Source organism: Tympanuchus pallidicinctus, unplaced genomic scaffold, assembly GCF_026119805.1.
Source record: "Tympanuchus pallidicinctus isolate F22 unplaced genomic scaffold, pur_lepc_1.0 scaffold31, whole genome shotgun sequence".
Taxonomy (NCBI): Eukaryota; Metazoa; Chordata; class Aves; order Galliformes; family Phasianidae; genus Tympanuchus; species Tympanuchus pallidicinctus.
Window position 1 is genome coordinate 15573457 of NW_026294749.1, and position 21044 is coordinate 15594500.

General features: G+C 40.7%; 1 protein-coding gene across 1 annotated transcript in view; it reads left to right on the forward strand.

Moving 5' to 3' along the window:
• CNTNAP2 (contactin associated protein 2) overlaps nt 1-21044 on the forward strand; it is a 634054-nt gene that overhangs the window by 367693 nt on the left and 245317 nt on the right. The window contains exon 10 of the mRNA XM_052697656.1: nt 14646-14817. Within this exon, the coding sequence (XP_052553616.1) occupies nt 14646-14817 (172 nt within the window). The remainder of the gene's footprint in view (nt 1-14645; nt 14818-21044) is intronic.

The following is a 21044-nucleotide window of genomic DNA, read 5'->3' on the forward strand; positions in this document are numbered from 1 at the left end:
TTGCTTTCAAAATGTTTTACTCTGAAGACTTAAAGGTGTGCTCTAACATATGTCAGCCTGCAGCTAACCTAAGTAAGTGAACTGAAAGAAGATGTAACATATTTATCTATGCAGGTATTTTGTATATTTGTCCTGGGCCTGCAGATCTTAATACAAGCAATAACATCCAGTGCACACTATGAAAGGATTTACATGATGCTCTTCCCTGTAGGTGCTTCGCTGTTCCAAAGGATCTCTCAGAAATTTTTATCTCAATTAAAGAAGCATTATCAGCAGGCATTCCACTCCAGCTTGCAAATGGCATTGCATGTTCTAGCTGAAAAAGTTTGTGCAAGTGACAGAAGCTTGTTTTCTTCACACAACAACCCCAGCAGATGTATCTGAGGGCTGTCTCACCCAGTCTCAGCAGAATGTTCTTCTCTGCTTTGTTGGGCCCCTAAAGCAGAACTATTAGGCAAGTCACAACAGCTTTCGCACTGAGTTGAGGGAAGGCTGAGTCAGCCCTGTCCAGCCTGATGGAATGGAATAACAGCCATTATCTTTTATCTATTACTGTTTCTTAAACTGCTCATCACAGTGTTGTATCCACTTGCAACAAAGCCCCTGAAGCAGCTGGGTACCTTACATCTATTCCATCCCATTTATCTTCAGCATGGCTCTCCTTCACCGTAATGCTATCCCTGACCACTTCACCTCCTTGCGGATCTCAAGACTTTTTCCTTCACCTGGATGGCCTAAAGCAGTGGCTAAGAGAAGTGAATGCAGCTGGCCCCACTCTTCATCATCTTGGCAGTCATCCCCACATGGGACTTGGCTAGACTTAATCCAGCCAAGACAGAAATGACACGAATGATCTACGAGCAGGATCTTGACCTGCTTTCATTCACATTATGACTGCCGCAGCACTATGTTCACTTTTATCTCTCTGTATGCTCAGATGATTGCAAAGAGATGTTTTATCTCTACAATTTTTGAACACCATTTCTGGAAGAAGAATGAGAACTGAATAGACCACCATCAGTAGACCATAGAGAAACTACTGCAGCTTGCTTTTTCTCATTCTCAGTGCAGTGACACATGTCTAGAGCCAGAGAAGCAGCAAAGTATTCATCACATTTCATCACTCTGAACGATTCCTTTTGTTCTCCCATGCAGTTCAAATGCATTGTATGCATAGTAGTGGTAAAATGGATAGTCTTTTTTTGAAGTGTAGTCCATGTATTGTGTGACCCGAGAACAAAGATGAGCTATATGTGCATTTCCTCTTACCTGGTACCTGGACTTACCTGGTAAGTCCACCAGACACTGTGGTCTGTATGAGACTTGCAGAAGATGAGTTTAAAAATAGCAAAGATAGCAAAGATACAATAATTTTATGTTCAGCCTTTGTTTTTAGAAACGAAACAATGAAGACAAAAGTAAAGTTGATTTTCTTTTGAAGACTTAAGAAGTCAGTGATTGCATTTTGAAATGCACAGATGACTTATCATTCCTGCTCTAGTGTGCCTTCCTGTGCCACACCAAGTGGGGAGACTTTAAAGTTGTGATCATGTTCAGGACAGTTCATGCAGTTACTAGACATGGATCCCAATGTCTTGGCAGTCCTAATCCTTAGTCCTTGTATTCCCTAATACAGAACTATGACTTCAATTAAACAGGTGAAACTGTTGGAACTTACATTTTAATCATGCGTTCCTTCAAATACTTCCTTGTTTACTTCCTTGTTTTGAGCATTTCCATAACTTTACAAATTTGCAATGCAATGAAAATAAAAATACGTTTTAACTCCAGCCATTCATAACTCTGGAAGGACGTGTTCCTGTTCTGCAGCACCTGAACAGACTAGAGGGCTGGGCAGAGAGGAGCCTGGTGAGGTACAAAAAGAGCAAGTGTAGACTTCTAGTGTCTGGGGAGGAATAACTGCATGCATCAATGCAAGTTAGGACAGATCTCTCCAACCCACTGCCCACAGGTGGCTCAGCGCAGCCTGACATGCAGTGTAGCCCCTGCCCCTCACCACCGTGATGAGAGCTCTGCCTTGGCTACTGGCCCAGTGTGGCCACAGGAGCACATTCATCACTCAGCAATGACCACACATCAGTATGCTATAACACTGTGTCAACTGAAATCAGGACAAGGGGAGGGCTCAGAGCAGCACTAACTCAAATTGTGGCAAAGAATTTTATATATTTTGATATTTTGGCTAAACATAATACTGTAAACAGTATAAAAAAAAGTAGCCATGCTTTCAGTTTTGATAACAGTATAGAAAAAAAGTAGCCATGCTTTCAGTTTTGATAACGGAGCTTGAGACTAGGTTTCAAGCTTGCTGGAAAAAAAAAAAAAGTTAATTCCCTGTGATTCTGTCTTCAGTTCGTATTTTAAAAATTGCAGTTAATTTATGTAATGTAAATAGTGCCTAGTATTCAACTCAATGATTTGACCATGTTTCTTCACCAGACTTTCATAAGACCTAACTTAAGAGGAAAAACATCCCTTACTTCACCATCCCACCTTATTCACTGCTCTCTGGAAGTATATATACTTGCAAACTACTTTCAAGGGTGAAGCACAGGAAGAATAAATTTTCATCTCTGAACACCTCAAGAACACAAAAAGAATTGCAACCACTTTGATCAAATCAGGCTGACATACTGTTCTCACAAAACTGAGGTCAAATAACCCATCAGTTTTTGTTGCTCTCTTTTTTATTTTAATAAAATATATTAAAAATTAATAGTAGGTATGAAAACTATTATATAGTTTACAAGAGCTGCCCCAAAAGTAATGCCTCCTACTTTATTATGGTAGGCCATGACATCAGATGCTGATAGTGTCATAGTAGAGGCTGAACCTCCCTGACAACATCCTATTACATTGCGTTGCCTTGTGACAGATGGCAACAGAGGGGCAGTCTGACAAAATGGCCTCTGACACAGAAGTGTGTATGAAGCAAAGTGGTTGATTGAATTCCTCCATTGAGGAAAAACTCACTGCTATTCATTCATTCATTGCTGAATTTTTTTTTTTTTTTTTTTTTTTTTTTTTTGGAGACCAAACAGTAGATGTGAACACAGCGAGGTGATGGGTGGTACACTTCTACAGTGGTGATAGTGGGTCACCTCCACTGCTGCAGATTTTTGTAAGTATAGCATGCAGGCTCTTGTTCATTGCTGCTGAAAATGAATAGCTAACAGTGGTTGTAAGACACAAAATAGAGGCATAGCTGCCTCTGACCAGCTTTTGGATAGCCAAAGGCTTTAGTTATAATCTGAGAATAAAAAACAAAGAATTTACCCTACTCTAAAAGCTGGTGCTCACTGGAACTTTCCCCAGAGGACAAAATCTCCAAGTAGAGGTACTTCCCTTTTGGCTGACAGCCCTTAAACGAGTAAGGCTCCTGCCATGCAGGTCAATTGCCTGAACCTGTGCTCCCAGGGCTGGCCACATATATCCAGATGCTCAATCACAGGTTTGGGCTGTGACCTAATAGTTCCCAAGTAGTGGTGATTATGTTGAAATATAGAATTTTGTAGTTGTGAATTTGTTCTATCAGGTTCTGTTATGCTCTTTGTATCTGTTGTAATTTCCATGGAAATAAATAGGATATAATACTTTTGATACAGCCTCGAGTATGTGGCTCAAGACAATTCTTCATTCAGTGTGGCCTAGCAAGTCAAAAGATGCAAAACCCTTGTGTTAGGGGCTGATCTACCTGAGAGGAGCTCTACAGAGAAGGACCTGAATGTCCTGGAGGACAACAGGTAGGCCATGAGCCAGCACTGTACCTTGTGGCCAAGAAGGCTAGTGGCATTCTGGGGTACATAATATATTAAAAAAGGTGTAGCCAGCAGGTCAAGGGAGATGATCCTTTGTCTTAAATCTGCCCTGGTGAGGCCATATCTGGAACGGTGTGCTCAATTCTGGACTACCAATTAAAAAAAAAAAAAACAACAAAAAGACAGGTATCTCCTAGAAAGGGTTCAGTGGAAGTCAACAAACATTGTTAAGGGTCTGGAGAATCTTCCGTATGAGAAAAGTGTGAGACCTGGGACTCTTCCTTCTGGAGAAGAGAAGGATGAGAGGGGATCTCATATTTTTATTTTTAAATAACTTAAGAGTGAGATTAAAGGTAATGGTGCCGGACTTCTTTTTTCAGTGACGCGTGTCAATGGAACAAGGGACAATGGACAGAAATTGGGACCCAGGAAGTTCCATACTAAGATGAAGAACTGCTTTACTTTCTGAGGGACCCAGCACTGGAGCAGGCTGCCTGGAGATGTTGTAGATTCTCCTTCCTTAGGCATATTCAAGATTCACCTGGATATCTACCTACATGACCTGCTCTAGGGAACCTAATTTAGTAGGAATGTTGGACTCCATGATATCTAGATATACTTTCCAACCCCTACAATTCTTTGATCACTTGTACAGTTTGTTTAGCTTATTTCACACTTCCTGAGCAGTAAGCTTATAGTTTTGCAAAGTTATTGCCTGTGTTCTACTGCATACTATAGACACTGTTCTAGTTCAGTTGAAGTAAGTATGAAAACATTAGGTGAGTGTAGGTAGGTAGCTGCATTTAGCTTGCCTTTTACTAATGTTTCCTGTTTCATAAGACATGAAACACCAGTTGCATCTTCAAAATAGGATAATCAATATGCAAAGGATTTGTGGTGGTTTGTTTTTTTTTTTTTGGTGGGTAAAAAAGAAAATCATCTTCTGTATATATGTTATGTATAGAAACTTAAGGATCACTTGGCTCTTCAGTGGTGTTACACTGCTGCTTTCTAGAGGAATAATTTTTTCTTCTCTTCATTCTGGATAGCAAAGACCTAGGGTGTATAATTGAAACACCATGCAGATAAAAATCAGTCAGATCTGAGATTAGATACATGCCAGATAATGCCTCACAAATTATCATTGCCGAGCAGTTAAAAAATGAACCTCCCTTTAAAAAATCTAGTACAAGACACTACTCTTAGGCCACATCTCAGAAACAGCTGGTGCATTAGATGCTTATTCTATTTTGACTATATTTATTATTATATCACTGAGTAATTCTTACTTACACTTCTGTTCTTATAATTTTCTTCCTATAATCTTACTCAGGCAATTAGAAGAGAAGCATAATAAATCTTGACACTGGCAAAGAAATACTTCTTTCTCTTTTTGGGTATCTTATTAAATATATCGCGATTTTTATTGTATTTAATATATTAAAATTGCATAGAAAATTGCATGGGTCCAACAGCATGAAAAAGTAGGATGATTGTTCTAATGGAAAACAGCATGAATGAAAACAGTAGATCTTAAAGTTTTTGGATGTTTGAACTTAGACTTTTAGCTGTTTTTGAGTTTGGAATGACAGATTGACATCCTGGGAAAAAAAATTTCCTTGTACTCTGGCTAAAATTAAGATTCAATCCATATCTGACCTTTGCAGGATACTCCATCTTTCTGTGGGCTTCAAATATGGAAAAAAACTGGTAATTTTCAGATTTAGTAGAGGAAAAAATGCAGAAGGATGTCAGAATTTCAAGATAAGGCAGTTAAAGGTGTATTTAGTAGTTTGATTTGTCTACATTACACTGCATTAGTAGTTCAAAAATGTACATTTTTCTTGTCTGCAAACAAGTCCTTCCCAGTGACAGCATTGCTATCAGGTTCTTTATAGAATTTCATTTAAAATTTGACTAAATGTAGGAAGAATGAGCAAGCAAATCATCCCTCTGTAACAGAAGGCTCGACGGGAAAAGCATTATTGTGCATTGAAATAACAATTACAATCTATGGGATCTCTTACAGATCTAAAAACAGTCTTGCCCTCACTGACTTGTGCTGGAGTTACCTGAAGCGTCTATATCTGTCCAGGCTCCACCAAAATAAGTAGGTACACCTAATAGATTGAAAACATCATATCTATTCTATATACAGTTAAACTTGTTGCTTACATAAGTTAGCATGCCATTGTTAACTTACAAATTAAGCTAAAGGTAAAAATAAAAACTCAATGAGGTGTTTTCTTTTTATAACACCATACTTATTAACTGCAATTTGTGAAAGCTATGGCAGCAATATTAAAGAACAGAAAAAATAATTATTAGGGAAGGCTGTTCATGAGAGCAAAGGAAGTATATGGTTGAAAATAAACATGTGTTTCCTTATCCCACGGATAGGGAAATATTTCCTAAATTACCTCCTTGCAGTATTTCTAAAATGGTCTCATTTTTATTAGCTATATGTTATGTTAATAGAATACTAAAATGCCTTGTTTCACAATCAACCTCACCATTTATGTAAGGAGTTATACTGCTACTTAAAAATTAAAATAACCCTTTTCCAGTTCCTTACAAGTGGAAACAACCACGGGAGATGGGCAAATAAAGAGATACGAGTAAATAAATTATACTCTTCATCCATCGGTACTGCATGGGAACTGTTGAATCACAGCTTGAACCTCTGATTGATCACCTGAGGCAAGCAAGGAGTCAGCCATGGGAGTGCAAGTGAAGACAGTTCAGCTGTGTGACTGGAAGGGTGGAGCCTGGCTGCACCTCTTCTAGACCCCATTTTAGGGCTGACTGCCTTTGGGGAAGGATCTCTGTCTGGACGTTTCTCCTCTTGGAGTTTTTCTGTAAGCCCAGGACATGGGATGGGTAAGCTTTTCCATTCGTTTCTGATTATCCCTCTCCAACACAGCAGTCTTTCCAGATATATGCTCTCTGAAGACCGGCCTAAATTCTCTGTATGTTTGCCAATTATACATCTGTATACTGGTTGATTATACAGGAATATGTAGCAGAACTCAGAATCCTGAACTGATCAGTCTTCAGGTAGCAGCAGCACTTCCAGCTTCTCTGGCCTACAACAATCAGTCATACAGATAAACTGGCAAACTTATTTGGTCAATATGTATCTTAATCGTGTTTTGGTGTAGACTTCAGGTGTGACATTTTTTTATTTTAGTAATATTTGCCACATTACGCATCATCTGTTCTCAACTCGCAGTTGCTCCTTTCTGCCCTCCATTCATTGCTCTCTCTGTGAAGCCAGTCCAATTCTTTGTATGGCACTCTGTAAAATGTATTCAGGAGCAGAATTTAAATGGTGTTCATTCCTTCTTCCTGCTGATGTTGTTATCAAGTTGTTTTTGGCCTTGAGTTCCACTATCTGTTATTGACCTGTTTTCACAAACAGCAGTTTCCATGCTATTGAAGAGAGTAGTAAAGCATTGGGTTGAATATGAAAGTGAAAGAATGAATAGTAGCTATACAATTTGTCTTAGCTACTCAGAGTTCTGTGAAGTGTTTCCATAGTCAAGAACTGCACGGCTTGTTATCATCATAACAAAAGTCTGCAAAATCATTATGTCACTTTTCATTTCATCATTTTTCAGATTTTTTATCATCTCTTTGAATAAACATATGACAGCCCATAGTTTTGCCTTTTTTGCTTGCCTGGGCTATACTGAGTGAACAGGAATTGACATAGATCACATAAAATATATAATAAAAATGCTAACTATATATATTCATGTGTATTAAAACCTAAAAAACAAGACAGGCTGAGGGAGTTGGGCTTGTTCAGCCTGGAGAAAACAAGGCTGTGGGGTGACCTCACCGCAGCCTTTCAGTACCTAAAGGGAGCCTACAAACAGGAGAGGAGTCAACTCTTGGAAAGGGTTGATAACTGCAGGACAAGGGGAAATGGTTTTAAGTTGAGGGAGGGGAGATTGAGGTTGGATGTCAGGGGGAAGTTCTTTAGAGAGAGAGTGGTGAGGTGCTGGAACAGCTGCCCAGAGAGGCTGTGGATGCCCCGTCCATCCCTGGAGGTGTTCAAGGCCAGATTGGATGGGGCCCTGGGCAGCCTGGGCTGCTATGAAATGAGGAGGTTGGTGGCCCTGTGTGTGGCAGGGGGTTGGAGATTCATGATCCTTGAGGTCCCTTCCAACCCTGGCAATTTTGTGATTTTATGACCTCATAATCAATATCTGTAATTCTAATGAACTCCTAGAATTGGTGATGATTCAGACCCTTCTACTTCGTGAAATGCACAGATTTGATGACAATTTGTGTGACGTATCTATTTTTATGTCTTTCGCATATAAGTTTTCTTGATGCCAGATGCAATGATATTTCATCAAACATAAGTTACATCATCTTTTACTGATCTTATAAGTCCCTCTTCCAGTCATCATTGGGGCACCATCAGTAGCTAGACCAGATAGATTGGCAAAGGCTAAATTGCTTTAATATAGTTTTTACTGCTTTATACAAATTTAGTTGTAACTTTCATGGCACCAAAGAAGCCATTTCCTCAGTGTCACTGTATGTTATCAGTACCTCTAATGAAATCTCATGATGAGCTATATCTGTAGCATCAGTATTTTTATATATTGCCAGAGCATAAAATTTGAAATTATCAGCTTTACTCTCCAAGTCTACTGAAAAAAATGTTTCCTGTTTCTTTATCAGAACACACTTTATCTGTCGTGCTTTCCATACCTTGCTTAACAAATTCACAGTGAGGGAATGGTTTTGATTTTTTTTGCAGTAGGATTTGCTGTCATGTAACTTGTTTTTAAAATGGAGTCTGTTTGAGTTTTAACTTTCTAAAAATATTTTGTTGATGAGACTGACTTTCATCAGTTCTGCTGTTTTGCGTTTACGAAGAATTTCTACTATGCATTGATTTTGGCAGTATGTTTCTGCATGTAATGTAATCTTTGAAAACTGCAATCTTCGAAAACTAACATAATTTCCTTGCAAACTAATCACTGTGCAATATTACTTGCCTTCAGTGCACTGTACCCCCCAGTGTCTAGGGCCAGGCCATATTGCTCAGAAGGGCAGAGCTGCCAGTGTGATGACACAGCAGTAGAGGGCATGGGCTGCAGTTCGAGCTGAGCTGGGTTGCATGAAGCCCATAGGCCTTGGATTTCATATGCCTGTCAGCCCGTCTCTCTTCTTTCCTACTCTTTATGTAAATATTCTGTTTAGATGAATATGTTGAGGCCATCTACTGTTAAAAAATTGTGAGTAGTGGATAAGGCACTGCACTGCCTTTTCCAGGATATTTTTCTCAGGTAAATTGATACATTCTACTATAAAGGATATTCAGCTAAGCAGCGGCATACATTGTAAGATATTATTCTATTAACATCAGTGTCTCAAAGCTTGCTGGGGGCTCAGGTGGACTTGTTCAAGTCCAGGCAAGTCCTGGGCAAAGATTGTGAAATCCTTTGTCTGGGGGACACAGATGGACAAGGTCAGGGGCAAGGAGAGATGAGCTGCAGCTAAATAGCTGTGAAGTGCTCTTTTGTGTGGATTTATCTCAGGATGATGGCCATCTCAGGGGGTCCTCGCAAGTCTCTTGCTCAAGGGGCCCACGGATATCACATAGGCAGGAGGAAAAGGAAGATAAATGGGGAATCGAAAACCATGAGGATAGGTTTCTGACAACAGATTCCTCACGAAGTGATGCCTGCATGCTGACGTAGAAGAGAAGATGTCTGCCATCACATTCCTCACTACGGAATTCCCGCATGCTGACGGACTCTCCTGGGCTGCTGCCTGAGCGCTGCTGCTTCCTCCCGCATTGGCTCCGCGGCCGCCTCCTGCTGCCTGCTTGCTGCCCAACGCCGCCACGCTGCTGCTGCTCCCCCGCGCTGCTTCTGCCTCGGACCTCAAACGCCGTGCAACGGGACGCTGCTGGATCCTGCTGGTGACCATCCCCGCTTTACGCAACTCCTGCTTCTTTCCTGTCTTTTCTATCGCCCTCCTTCCCTTCCCCATCTCCCTGATTAGGATTTGTAATAAACTGGTTGGACCAACGTTTGAACCGTTGTTTCTTAATCTCACATTGGGTATACAGATATTAAAAGAACCTCATCTGCCTCCTATAAATTGGAGCGAGGCATTTTTTACTGGCGTAGTCGTTGCAGGATACCCGCTGTGAGTGTTGTTCTTCCAGGTATAGTTTGAAACCTCTCCTCTGTGCACCTCCTGGAGTTGCAAGGAGCGACATTTTTGAAAATTGAGGCGTGAGTCCTTCTCCTGGAAGACCGCTCCGTATTCTGAACCTTTTATGTGTGTACCTTTCGGGGAGGTATTTTGACTATTTTCATTTTGTTTAATACGTGTGTGCCTCCTCGGCAAGACCTTTCTGTGGTTATCTGCTAACTGAAGTGCGAAACTTGAACCTTTTTTGTGTGTGTGCGCTCCTCTTGGGGAAGTGAGGAAGTGATATTTTGTGACTTACACGTGTGTGCCTCTCCAAGAAGTTTTATTCACTCTATTGAAACTTAGAAAATATTGCTTTAGCATCTTTTTGTGCTCCCCACAAAGAAAGTAAGGAGTAGTTTGAGCTGTGTGCACCTTCTGGGGTTGCAAGGAGTGAACTGTAACTTAGGTGTAGTGTTTACAGTTTTTTTTAGCCTCTTGTCTTTGTGTGCACCCCTCAACAAAAGGGAGGCATGATTGGAGCATTTACATTTGTTTAGGTGTGTTGTACCTCCCTGGGAGGAGCGGTAAGGAGTGATTGAGCTTTTGAAGACGTGTACCTCCGCCTCCCTTAGTGTAGATCATCCATTGTATTAAGAAATGAGTGACAGTACTGCCTGTATGGAAAGTGAAGGTGTGTTATTTGACCTTTTAGAAAAGCACGATGCTCGTCCCTCTTTATCAGGGGTGGACCGGGCACGCCAGAATTGGCATAATTTGCAGAGTGTTTGGACCGCATCAGTGTCTTACAGAATAAGGCTCAGACACAGCTGGAAAAGGAAAGTCGTTTGTTTGTGCCGTACTCGGGGCTGCTTTAAAAGCTGCCGTGGAGTTCCGAAATGAAAAGCATTCGGCCGAACTCCAAACCATAGAAGCACTACAGGAATCGGTGAGAGTTACACAGAATGGGTAAAAACTCTGCGGAATCAAATAGTTAATCTCGAGGAACAATTAGAGAGAAACGTAATTCTGCTTTGTTGCAGATGGCTTTCGAGGAACTGCTAACATGTAAGGATACTAGCGATACTGTCACCCACAGTTTGCTTCAAGAAAAATCTTTTGCTCAGGAGGAACTGCAAGAAATAAAGGAAAGACTAGAGAAATTAGAAACCCCCATAGCCCCACTGCGTCCCTTTATAAAAACCGAATGTGCCTTCGATAGCAGCGAGGATCTAGATCCTCAAATGAGTGTTAAGGAAATTCCGTTCTCGGCCACTGAGCTAGCAAAATTGAAAAGGGACTTATCCACTCTCCAAAGGAATCAGAAGCAGAATACGTATGGAGGGTGAGTCACACTTGTGGCCACCAGATTCGGTTAACAGAAAAGGAAGCAGAGGTTATTGGGGACCAGGAGTATTTTTAACTGCCTGTAACGATCGTGCTCCCTGGTCATTAACACAAAGGGCCTTTGTGTTAATTGGGCAGGTGGTCTCAACCCTTTGCAAAGGGGAGACCCTCTTGCCATTACTGGAACAACTGATCAGTTAGTAGAGAGCGTTCAAAAGGCTGCTTGTCTCCAAATGATGTGCGATAGAAAGCTGCAGCCGCATCATGAATCACCCATGATGATGCCTGTTGATCTTGAGAGGATCACTCCTTTAATTAGAGGGCTTCCGGAATGGCTGAAACCCATAGGCACAATTACAAACAAGGATATAAGCTATGTCTTGGGGGAAAGAACCCGGGCAGTGTTAGAAGGAACTGTAACCCCCAACCATCTGCAGTTGGGATGCAAAGTATGGATGTGGGGGGAGGTGGCCCAAGAGTTAATAAACTGTGGAAGAAAATATGGGCCAGTGGTTTCTTCCTCCAGGAAATTTGAGCCAAGTGAAGGAAGACTTGCAGCTGTCAGCCTTACCCCCAGGCCATCTAGCCCAAAGCTCAGTGGGTCTGGAAGGGTCTCAGTGCCAGTAAAAGCCAGTAGGCAGAATATCTTTCATAACTGTAATGGACTTTAGACTCTGGGCTGGAAAAAGGGTATTCCACGAAATTTGATGGATGGATTGAGAACGGATAGGCTCGAGATGGTTGGATACTGGATGGCCGACTAGACTTGAGGAAAGTAAAACCCCAGGTCCTAGTGCCACCTCTGCAGCACCTGAAGAGCTACCAGAGCCATTGGGAAACTAATTCCTTCCCCCACTCAAGTGAGCGGGGGGGGGGAAGGGGAGAGGGGTTGAACAGTGGATGTTTATTAGGAGGCTTGCAACTAAAGGGACAATATTGGATTTGTGGTCATTATGCGTATAAATGGTTACCTGCAAACTGAACTTGGGTATGTGATGTTGGAGTAATCTGCCCGATGTTCCTTTTAGTTCCAGGAGAGGATGGCAATGAATTAGGTGTCAGAGTATATGATGATCTCAGTCGACACAAGAAGTCTATTGACACCCCCCTAACACGTGGTAGCGGCCAAACCTGGGGCAAAGATGATTGGCCTCGCCAGCGTATAATCAAACACTACTGGCCAGCTACCTGGAGCCCCAATGAGTGGGTTGGTGATGCTCAAGAGCCCATCTATAACCTAAGTTGTATTATCTGATTACAAGCTGTCCTTGAAATAATTACTAATGAAGCAGCATATGCCCTTGATCTTCTTGCAGATCAAACTTCACAGATGCGGGTGGCAATACTCCAGCATTGCATTGTTCTAGACTACCTGCTAGCTGAAGAAGGGGAGTCTGTGGCAAATTAAATGATTCTACTTGTAGTCTAAAGATTGATGATGACGGTAAAGTTGTTAAACAAATTGCTCAAGGTATATGGAAAATAGCATATGTTCCTGTTCAAACTTGGAAAAGCCCACATCTTGACCTCTTCTCCTGGCTCCCAGGTGGCCGATGGGTAAAACGTATCTTATTTTATCTATTATTGTGCTGTTGCGACTCTCATGTTCATCCCTTGTATGATACCATGTTTTATTCAACTTATTCAACATGTTGTATCCTCTGTACTTTGTAACTTCCTCTGCGGATGGGGAAGTCAAGAAGATCAGGGCAACATTTGTAAACAATCCTGATGAATTTCTTGTAATGATTGCATGAAACTTTTGATTCCCTGCCCCCTTCCCTTATTTACCCCTACACTTTTCTTTTTCTCACCATCATGGATCACCAGTGTCCCATTTTAAAGCAACCTTTGAGTCATGGGGTGGTGTAAGATATTATTCTGTTAACATCAGTGTCTCAAAGCTTGCTGCGGACACAGATGGACTTGTTCAAGTCCAGGCAAGTCCTGGGCAAAGGTTGTGATATCCTTTGTCTGGAGAACTGTGATGGACAAGTCCTGGGCAAGGGTTGTGAAATCCTTTGTCTGGGGGACACAGATGGACAAGGTCAGGGGCAAGGAGAGATGAGCTGCAGCTAAATAGCTGTGAAGTGCTCTTTTGTGGGGACTTATCTCAGGATGATGGCCATCTCAGGGGGTCCTCGCAAGTCTCTTGCTCAAGGGCCCACGGATATCACATAGGCAGGAGGAAAAGGAAGATAAATGGGGAATCGAAAACCATGAGGATAGGTTTCTGACAACAGATTCCTCACGAAGTGATGCCTGCATGCTGACGTAGAAGAGAAGATGTCTGCCATCACATTCCTCACTACGGAATTCCCGCATGCTGACGGACTCTCCTGGGCTGCTGCCTGAGCGCTGCTGCTTCCTCCCGCATTGGCTCCGCGGCCGCCTCCTGCTGCCTGCTTGCTGCCCAACGCCGCCACGCTGCTGCTGCTCCCCCGCGCTGCTTCTGCCTCGGACCTCAAACGCCGTGCAACGGGACGCTGCTGGATCCTGCTGGTGACCATCCCCGCTTTACGCAACTCCTGCTTCTTTCCTGTCTTTTCTATCGCCCTCCTTCCCTTCCCCATCTCCCTGATTAGGATTTGTAATAAACTGGTTGGACCAACGTTTGAACCGTTGTTTCTTAATCTCACATTGGGTATACAGATATTAAAAGAACCTCATCTGCCTCCTATAAATTGGAGCAAGACATACATACATTCTTCATTTCCCCATGCTTTCACCTGAATCAAGAATCTAACTCATTCTCATCTTTCTTAAGCAACCTTCATGAAGATTGGCATATAAGTGAATATGTTCAGAGCAAAAATGAAAATTCTACACATTGTTCTCAGATTTTTTTCAGAAGTAGGCATGGAATTTAGGGCTAGTTCTATGTTTGTAGAAAGTTTTGAGCACAAGTATTGTATAGGAAGATTTCTTCTGCAGAAATCTGAACTGGGATGTTGTTTCATGAAATACATGTCAAAAATGTGAAGAGAAATTGCAATGTGATCCTTACAATATGCTAAAAAGATTAATCTTTTCTCAATTTCCTTAAGTTGATTTTTAAAATGAGGATTAATGAGAAACAATGACATGGGAATGGGAGACAAGAAAAGTAGCAGAAGACTTCCACTCAATATTTAAATTAAAAAAAAAAAAAAAAAAAAAAAGAATCATCAGCTATACTGTATAAATTCTTGCAGGTAATTCCAGTGACTTAACAGCATACAATGACATCTAATAACTGTACCCCATTTTGCCTTTTCTCTCTTGTCTAGAAAACATATCTTTTTCCAGTCCGAAAAAATTCTGCCTTGATTATCAGTATGTGAAGTTAATGCTATTCCTTCTGCTGCATTCCAGGTTTTCCTCTACAGATGAATGACTCGGATCACTCTCTATTTCACCATTCGTTTCAAGGATGCATGCAGTTTATTCATGTGGATGATCAGCTGGTGGATTTGCAAGCAGTAGAGCAAGGCCAGCTGGGAAGCTTTGCCAATGTCAGCATTGACATGTGTGCCATTATTGACAGGTAAGTGACAGAATCACTAATATTCTAATACTGATACACATCCTACATATTCTGAAACTATACAGTGATATAGAGAGATGTTTAGATGATAAAGATGATGTCTTTAGTTTTCTAGCCAGCATGGGTTCATGAAGGACAGGTCCAACCTGATCTCCTTCTATGATCTAGTGACTCATCTGGTGGATGAGGGAAAGGCTATTATGTAGTCTACCTAGACTTCAGCAAAGCCTTTGACACTGTCCACGCAGAATTCTCCTGCAGAAGCTGGCAGCCAGTGGCTTGGACAGGTACGCTCTTGGCTGGATATGGATAAGGAGCTGGCTGGAAGGCCGGGCCCATAGAGTGGTGGTGAATGGAGCTAAATGTAGCTGGCAACCTGCCACAAGTGGTGTTCCCCAGGGGTAGGTGCTGGGGACTGTCCTCTTCAATATCTTGATTGATGACCTGGATGAGGGCATCGAGTGCACCCTCAGTAAATTTGCAGATGACACCAAATTGGCTGGAAGTGTGGATCTGCCTGGGGGTAGCGAGGCCCTACAGAGGGATCTGGAAAGCTGGGCTGCAGCCAATGAGATGAGGTCAAATGCTGGGTCCTGCACTTTGACCACAACAACCCCAGGCAACACTACAGGCTTGGGGCAAATTGGCTGGAAGATGTAGAGGAAATGGATCTGGGGGTGCTGATTGATGCTTGGCTGAACATGAGCCGACAGTGTGCCCGGCTGGCCAAGAAGGCCAATGGCATCCTGGCTTGCATCAGAAATGGTGTTGCCACCAGGAACAGGGAAGTGATTTTCCCCCTGTACTAACTGTGGTGAGGCTGCACATTGAGTACTATGTCCAGTTTTGGGCCCCTCATTGCAAGAAAGGTATTGAGGCTCTGGAGCGGGTCCAAAGAAGGGTGACAAAGCTGGTGAGGGGTCTGGAGCACAGGGCTGATGAGGAGGGGCTGAAGGAGCTGGGAATGTTCAGCCTGGAGGAGGCTCAGGGGAGACCTCATTGCTCTCTATAACTTCCTGAAGGGAGGTTGCAGTGAGCTGGGCGTCGGCCTCTTCTCATGTAACTGGTGATAGAACTAGAGGGAATGGCTTCAAGCTGCGCCAGGGGAGATTTAGGCTGGATGTTAGGAAATGCTACTTCTCTGAAAGGGTGGTCAGGCACTGGAATGGGCTGCTCAGGGAGCTGATGGAGTCACCGGCCCTGGAGGTGTTTGAGGAACGTTTGGATGTTGTGTTGAGGGACATGGTTTAGTGAGAACTATTGGTGATAGGTGGATGGTTGGACTGGATGATCCTGTAGGTCTTTTCCAACCTTAGTGTTTTTGTGATTCTGTGGATTTTACAGTTCTTGGGGGGAAATTGCATCTCTAGTTTCTACTTTCTCAGGCAGAGGGAGTGAAAAGTGATTGTAAGCCAAATTCAATTCACATGTCAATAATATGACTGTCTTGAATAGAGAAAACTATTCTGAAAGTCACACATTTTATAAGTCTCTTAAATAGATGTTACAGTGATCATTTTGCAGCCAGAAGTTATTTCCTGGCTCCATTGCCTTCTGGCATCCATGAATTCCTCAGAGAACTAAAATAACTGTGCACACTTGCATTTATTACCTGGAAACTTGTGCATAAACTTGATTAAAATAATGCTTAGTTGTTCTGGTTTGTTTGTGTTTTCCTGTTTTATTTTCTGCCAGACTGAGAAGAGTAATTAAGGAGTAACTCATTAATTCCAAAATCTTAATACAGGAGCAGGCTTTTGCTTTGAGATTTACATATTAAACTTGTGTTGACTTCTGCTTCTTCTAATTTACAAGGTCTTGTTGTTTATCAAATCTAAAACTATTAAATGAAATGTATTAGGACAGACAGGGAAGGAGTAAGTGACTTAGCTTGGCTTCTCATGATAATTACCTAAGTTTTAAATAACTGCAAGTCTGCTGGAAAGTTGAACATTTTTTTTTTTTAATTTTAGTTTGAAAAAAAGCAAGGATCACAAGACTGAAGAATTCTAGAATAATTTAGGTTACAAGAAGCATCAGGAGTTTATGTGGTCCAAATTTTGCTCGAAGTGAGGCCAATATCAAAACTGCAACATTTTGCTCGGGGACATTTCCAGTCAAATTATAAGTATCTCTGGTGGTCGGAATTCCACAAATTATCTGACTCTGGATATCCTCAGCAAATGCCATAAACATGAATATTCTTCCTTTCTCCTCCTTTTCTTGAGGTTTTAATTGCTGAGTATGGTGTCATATGAGATAGAATATTCCTTTGGTCAGTCCTCTCCCTGTATTTTGCTCATCCCCAATTTACACTGGGAGACAGGATTCTGTGGAGGGAGAACCTCATTTCTGTGCAAGTTCTATTCAACAGTGGCCAAAATAATGGTGTATTCCAAAGTGCTTTAGCCACAGCGTCAACTGTACCAGCTGCCATTGAAGGATTTTAACTACATAATGTCATCCCAGTCAGAATGGTACAACAGTTTAAGGTTGAAGAGTGTGCTTTGTGGAGTGGTAGTGACTTGGTTTTGGCGTGTCAAGGACTCTTTGGGTTGTTGCTTCTCGTGGATGTGTTAAGAGTTGAAAATCAGCAAAAAGGGGAAATAGATGAAGGCCTGAAGTGAAAGAGAAGAATATGTTGTCTCCTACAATTCTAATGTTAGAAAAGGTCTCGTGTTGTTAGTATTTGATAATTTGAATTGATGATTCTTATTTTGAATCTTTGATTTTTTTACTGGAAATAGACTTGGAAGCAATTGTGTGAAGGTACATCTAATTTAGTCTCTGCTTTTTCCCCAGCTGAATAAACTTAAGCTCAAGGAGTAGTTTGTAGTGATCCTACTTAGTCTGACAGACATTGGCATTAACTCCATCGTCAGATTGAAGCTAGTCATAATTACCCTTTTCAGTGTATTACACTGTTACTAAAAATGCCTGACATAGTGGTTTTATTACATTCAGAAATGCATTGTAATTTTGAAAAACAGAAGCTCCCTATGTGTCAAGCACTTTACTTTCAAAGTGAAGTTCGTGTCATATTTCCTGATACAATATATTCTCTATTCAAGTAGTTTCGGTATTGTAATACAAAGATATGAGGAATACTAAATATATGAGGAATACATTGTGGTACATTGAACTATTAATTTAACTTACACATTTAACATGCATTTTATAATTTTACATAACAAAAATAGACATGTGTTTATAATACAGTGTTATAAGCAATACTTTTCAGATATTTATGTATATATTTATATTAAGAGATACTCCATGTTTCTTCTGCCACCTTCAACTTTGCTGTCCCCTTTTATATACGCTAAGTATATATAAATGCATAATTGATATAAAAGTACATGTAAACAATAAATACAACTACTATAAAAATTTGTGTATATATAACTAAAATTCAAAGCATGTCTTCTGTGCTTTCTATACATAAGCAGATTATGTGGCAAGCAGAGTAACAATTCTGTGACCACTGGAAATTAGAAGAGTGTGCATATAAACTTACAGCTCTTTTTTTGTAAGAATTGAGATGCCACCTAGTTCATTGCTTTCCCATGATCTATTTTATTTCTTTGTAGCTTGCACTTCAAGAGCATCTCTTACTGAGAAGTAGTAGTGTCAGGCTTTAAAATATAACTGGATTTTATAGTCTACCTTATTTCAAGTAAGATTTTTACAATTATTCTTTTAACATGATGCCATTACATATAACTGTATTTATTGTATATTTAGCTAAGTGTCATGTGTGTTGTATCTTATCTTAACTTCATTACCTTTGAAAGAGGAGGATATTTATGCCTGTGATACTGGGATCCTTCTGCTTTTTGGAAAGAACAATTATTTCACTCTACCAGGAAGAATTCATCAATATGGAAATGGCTTTCATAGCCACGGTTCTATGAAGGCACCCACTGGGCAAGAAGATAAGCTGTCACACTGAATTATTCTTGTTGCAGACCCTCCCCCATTTGCTTGGAGGAGAAAAAACCCAAAAACTTGAAGTTGGGAATGATGGAATTTTTCATGATTAACCAGAATGGATAGGGGACTGTTTTATCTAATATATGATGAAAGTTACTCAGCATGATGAGTTCTTGTGCTGCATCAGTGTGGAGGTAACTGATCCTGAAGACACGAGTTCTGCCAGCTGAATGCCCACTCAGTATGGAACAGATTTCTGCATTTCAGTTTTGTTTTTTTTTTTAAGACTCAGGAAGAATGGTTACATCAGTGTTATGCTTATACTTGGGAATCAGAGATGCTGATCAAAGGGTTTTTTTAAAATTATTATTTTTATTTTTAGTCCTCTCCTCTCAGATGCTTTGCTATTACATCTAGACTTACAGACTGAGATCTTACTAACAGGGAACACTGATGCTAAAGGGCATCTTTTTACCACTGGCCAAACAGTACAAGTGCTTTATGTGTGTGTGTATGTGTATATATATATAGTTAAAATGCTACAGAGGGGGGAAAAAAGAAGTCCCTCTATCTGTACCTTGACTTTAATTGTATCAGCATTGGAAGTTGTATTGTTGTCACAGTGGTCAACATGCTGTACTTCTTGTGGCAGAACAGGTCCTTGTATATCTCCTGTATGTTAACAGAGTTGTTACAGTGCAGATGGTACAGTAGTACTTAAGGATTTTTAACAGAGGATATTGAAAGAGAATTGTTCATAACCAACCTATCAGAGCTTCAGAGAACTCTTAAAGTCACCGGTCCTGATTATGGATAAAATAGAGTTCTCAGGATCACAAGGAGAAGACACTAAAATGATTTGAAAATAGTGTCCAGTATGTTACTGTAAGTTATGTAGGATATATGCAACTCTAAAGAAAATCTGTTGGTGTACAATGCATGGGTCATTCTGTATCACAGTGAAATGAATTAGATGCTAACTTTGTGATTTCATGTTAAAATTAATGCAAGTAGCCAGATGTGGCAGTGCATTTATAGGTGGTGATTATTGATCACCTCTGTATGACAAAATGCTCTAATCCTGTACAGATATATTGTCTATACCGTGTGATTACCAGTCAAAATCTGAAATAAGTCCTTAAATTAACAAAGTACTTCAAGCATGCTAACATATAAAAATTGGCCACAATGTAAGTGGAGACAAAACAGGGAGGTTTCTTTGAAATTAAAAATCATTTCAGTCTTACAATGCTTCACTTTTAGCTATTTACTTAAAGTTCAAGGTTCTGATCTTCCTCTCTGTTCACAAACTCTGCCAGTTCAGTGGTGAAGCAGTCAGTGAGGAGCAAGAAATTTTTCTGCAGTAATCTGCCTGAGAATTAGATGATATACGAATATTCAGACTTGCAACTGAACCTGCTTTACAGTTGATGTGTTCCCAAGACTTCCACAAAACTAAAATGAAACAGGACAAGAGAAGGGTGGAATCTATATCATGATTTCAGCCTCCCTTCCCATCAGAAGGGATGTGCGTATGCACTTCCCACATACCCTCTCTATCTCCCTTCTTCTCTTTGGATCTGTATGTACCTCTGTACATGGAAATTTCTCTGATGTGGAAATGATGTGAAAACACTAAGGCTTTTAATAGGACCACATCAAATGCATTTAATTCATAATCCATTTCCAGAAAAGTAACTCAACAGCCATAGGTGATGGCTCAAGTAACAGTGATGATGCTTTCATTTCTCATGTACCACAGTACGACAACTGCCATATTTAACACAGTTCAGTATGCAGCTGGAAGATTACTCACTACAGAAATGGCCAGAAAAAGAGATTTTAATTGCCTTCCCACTTGACATTTTATCTTAGTTTTCCTCAATACTTTTTAACTGTGGAAAAAGTGTCCATTCTAACACATCAAATATGTGAAATGCCAGTGAAGTGAATGAACCGAGTTTTCCTGTATGTTCACAAACTTCCTCCCTTTCATGAAGTTGGAGAAATTTGGATAAGTGTGGGTAATTAGCCTTCATCCCACTTAACTGATAATTTTTAGCTTGCAAAATCGGATGAAGACTGAGGTAAATGAGAATTAAAATTCATTATCTTATAGAGATAAAATGCAGATATACATTGCTTAATTTAAGATGCTCATGCAGCACTTTGGCATCCTCAAGAGATTGGCCGTGCCTTCCAGTTGTCCTTAATTAGAAGGGAGTTTTGAAGTTAGTGAAATATATGCAGATATATTAAATAATATTTTGGGCCTACAGGCTGGTCAAGTGAAT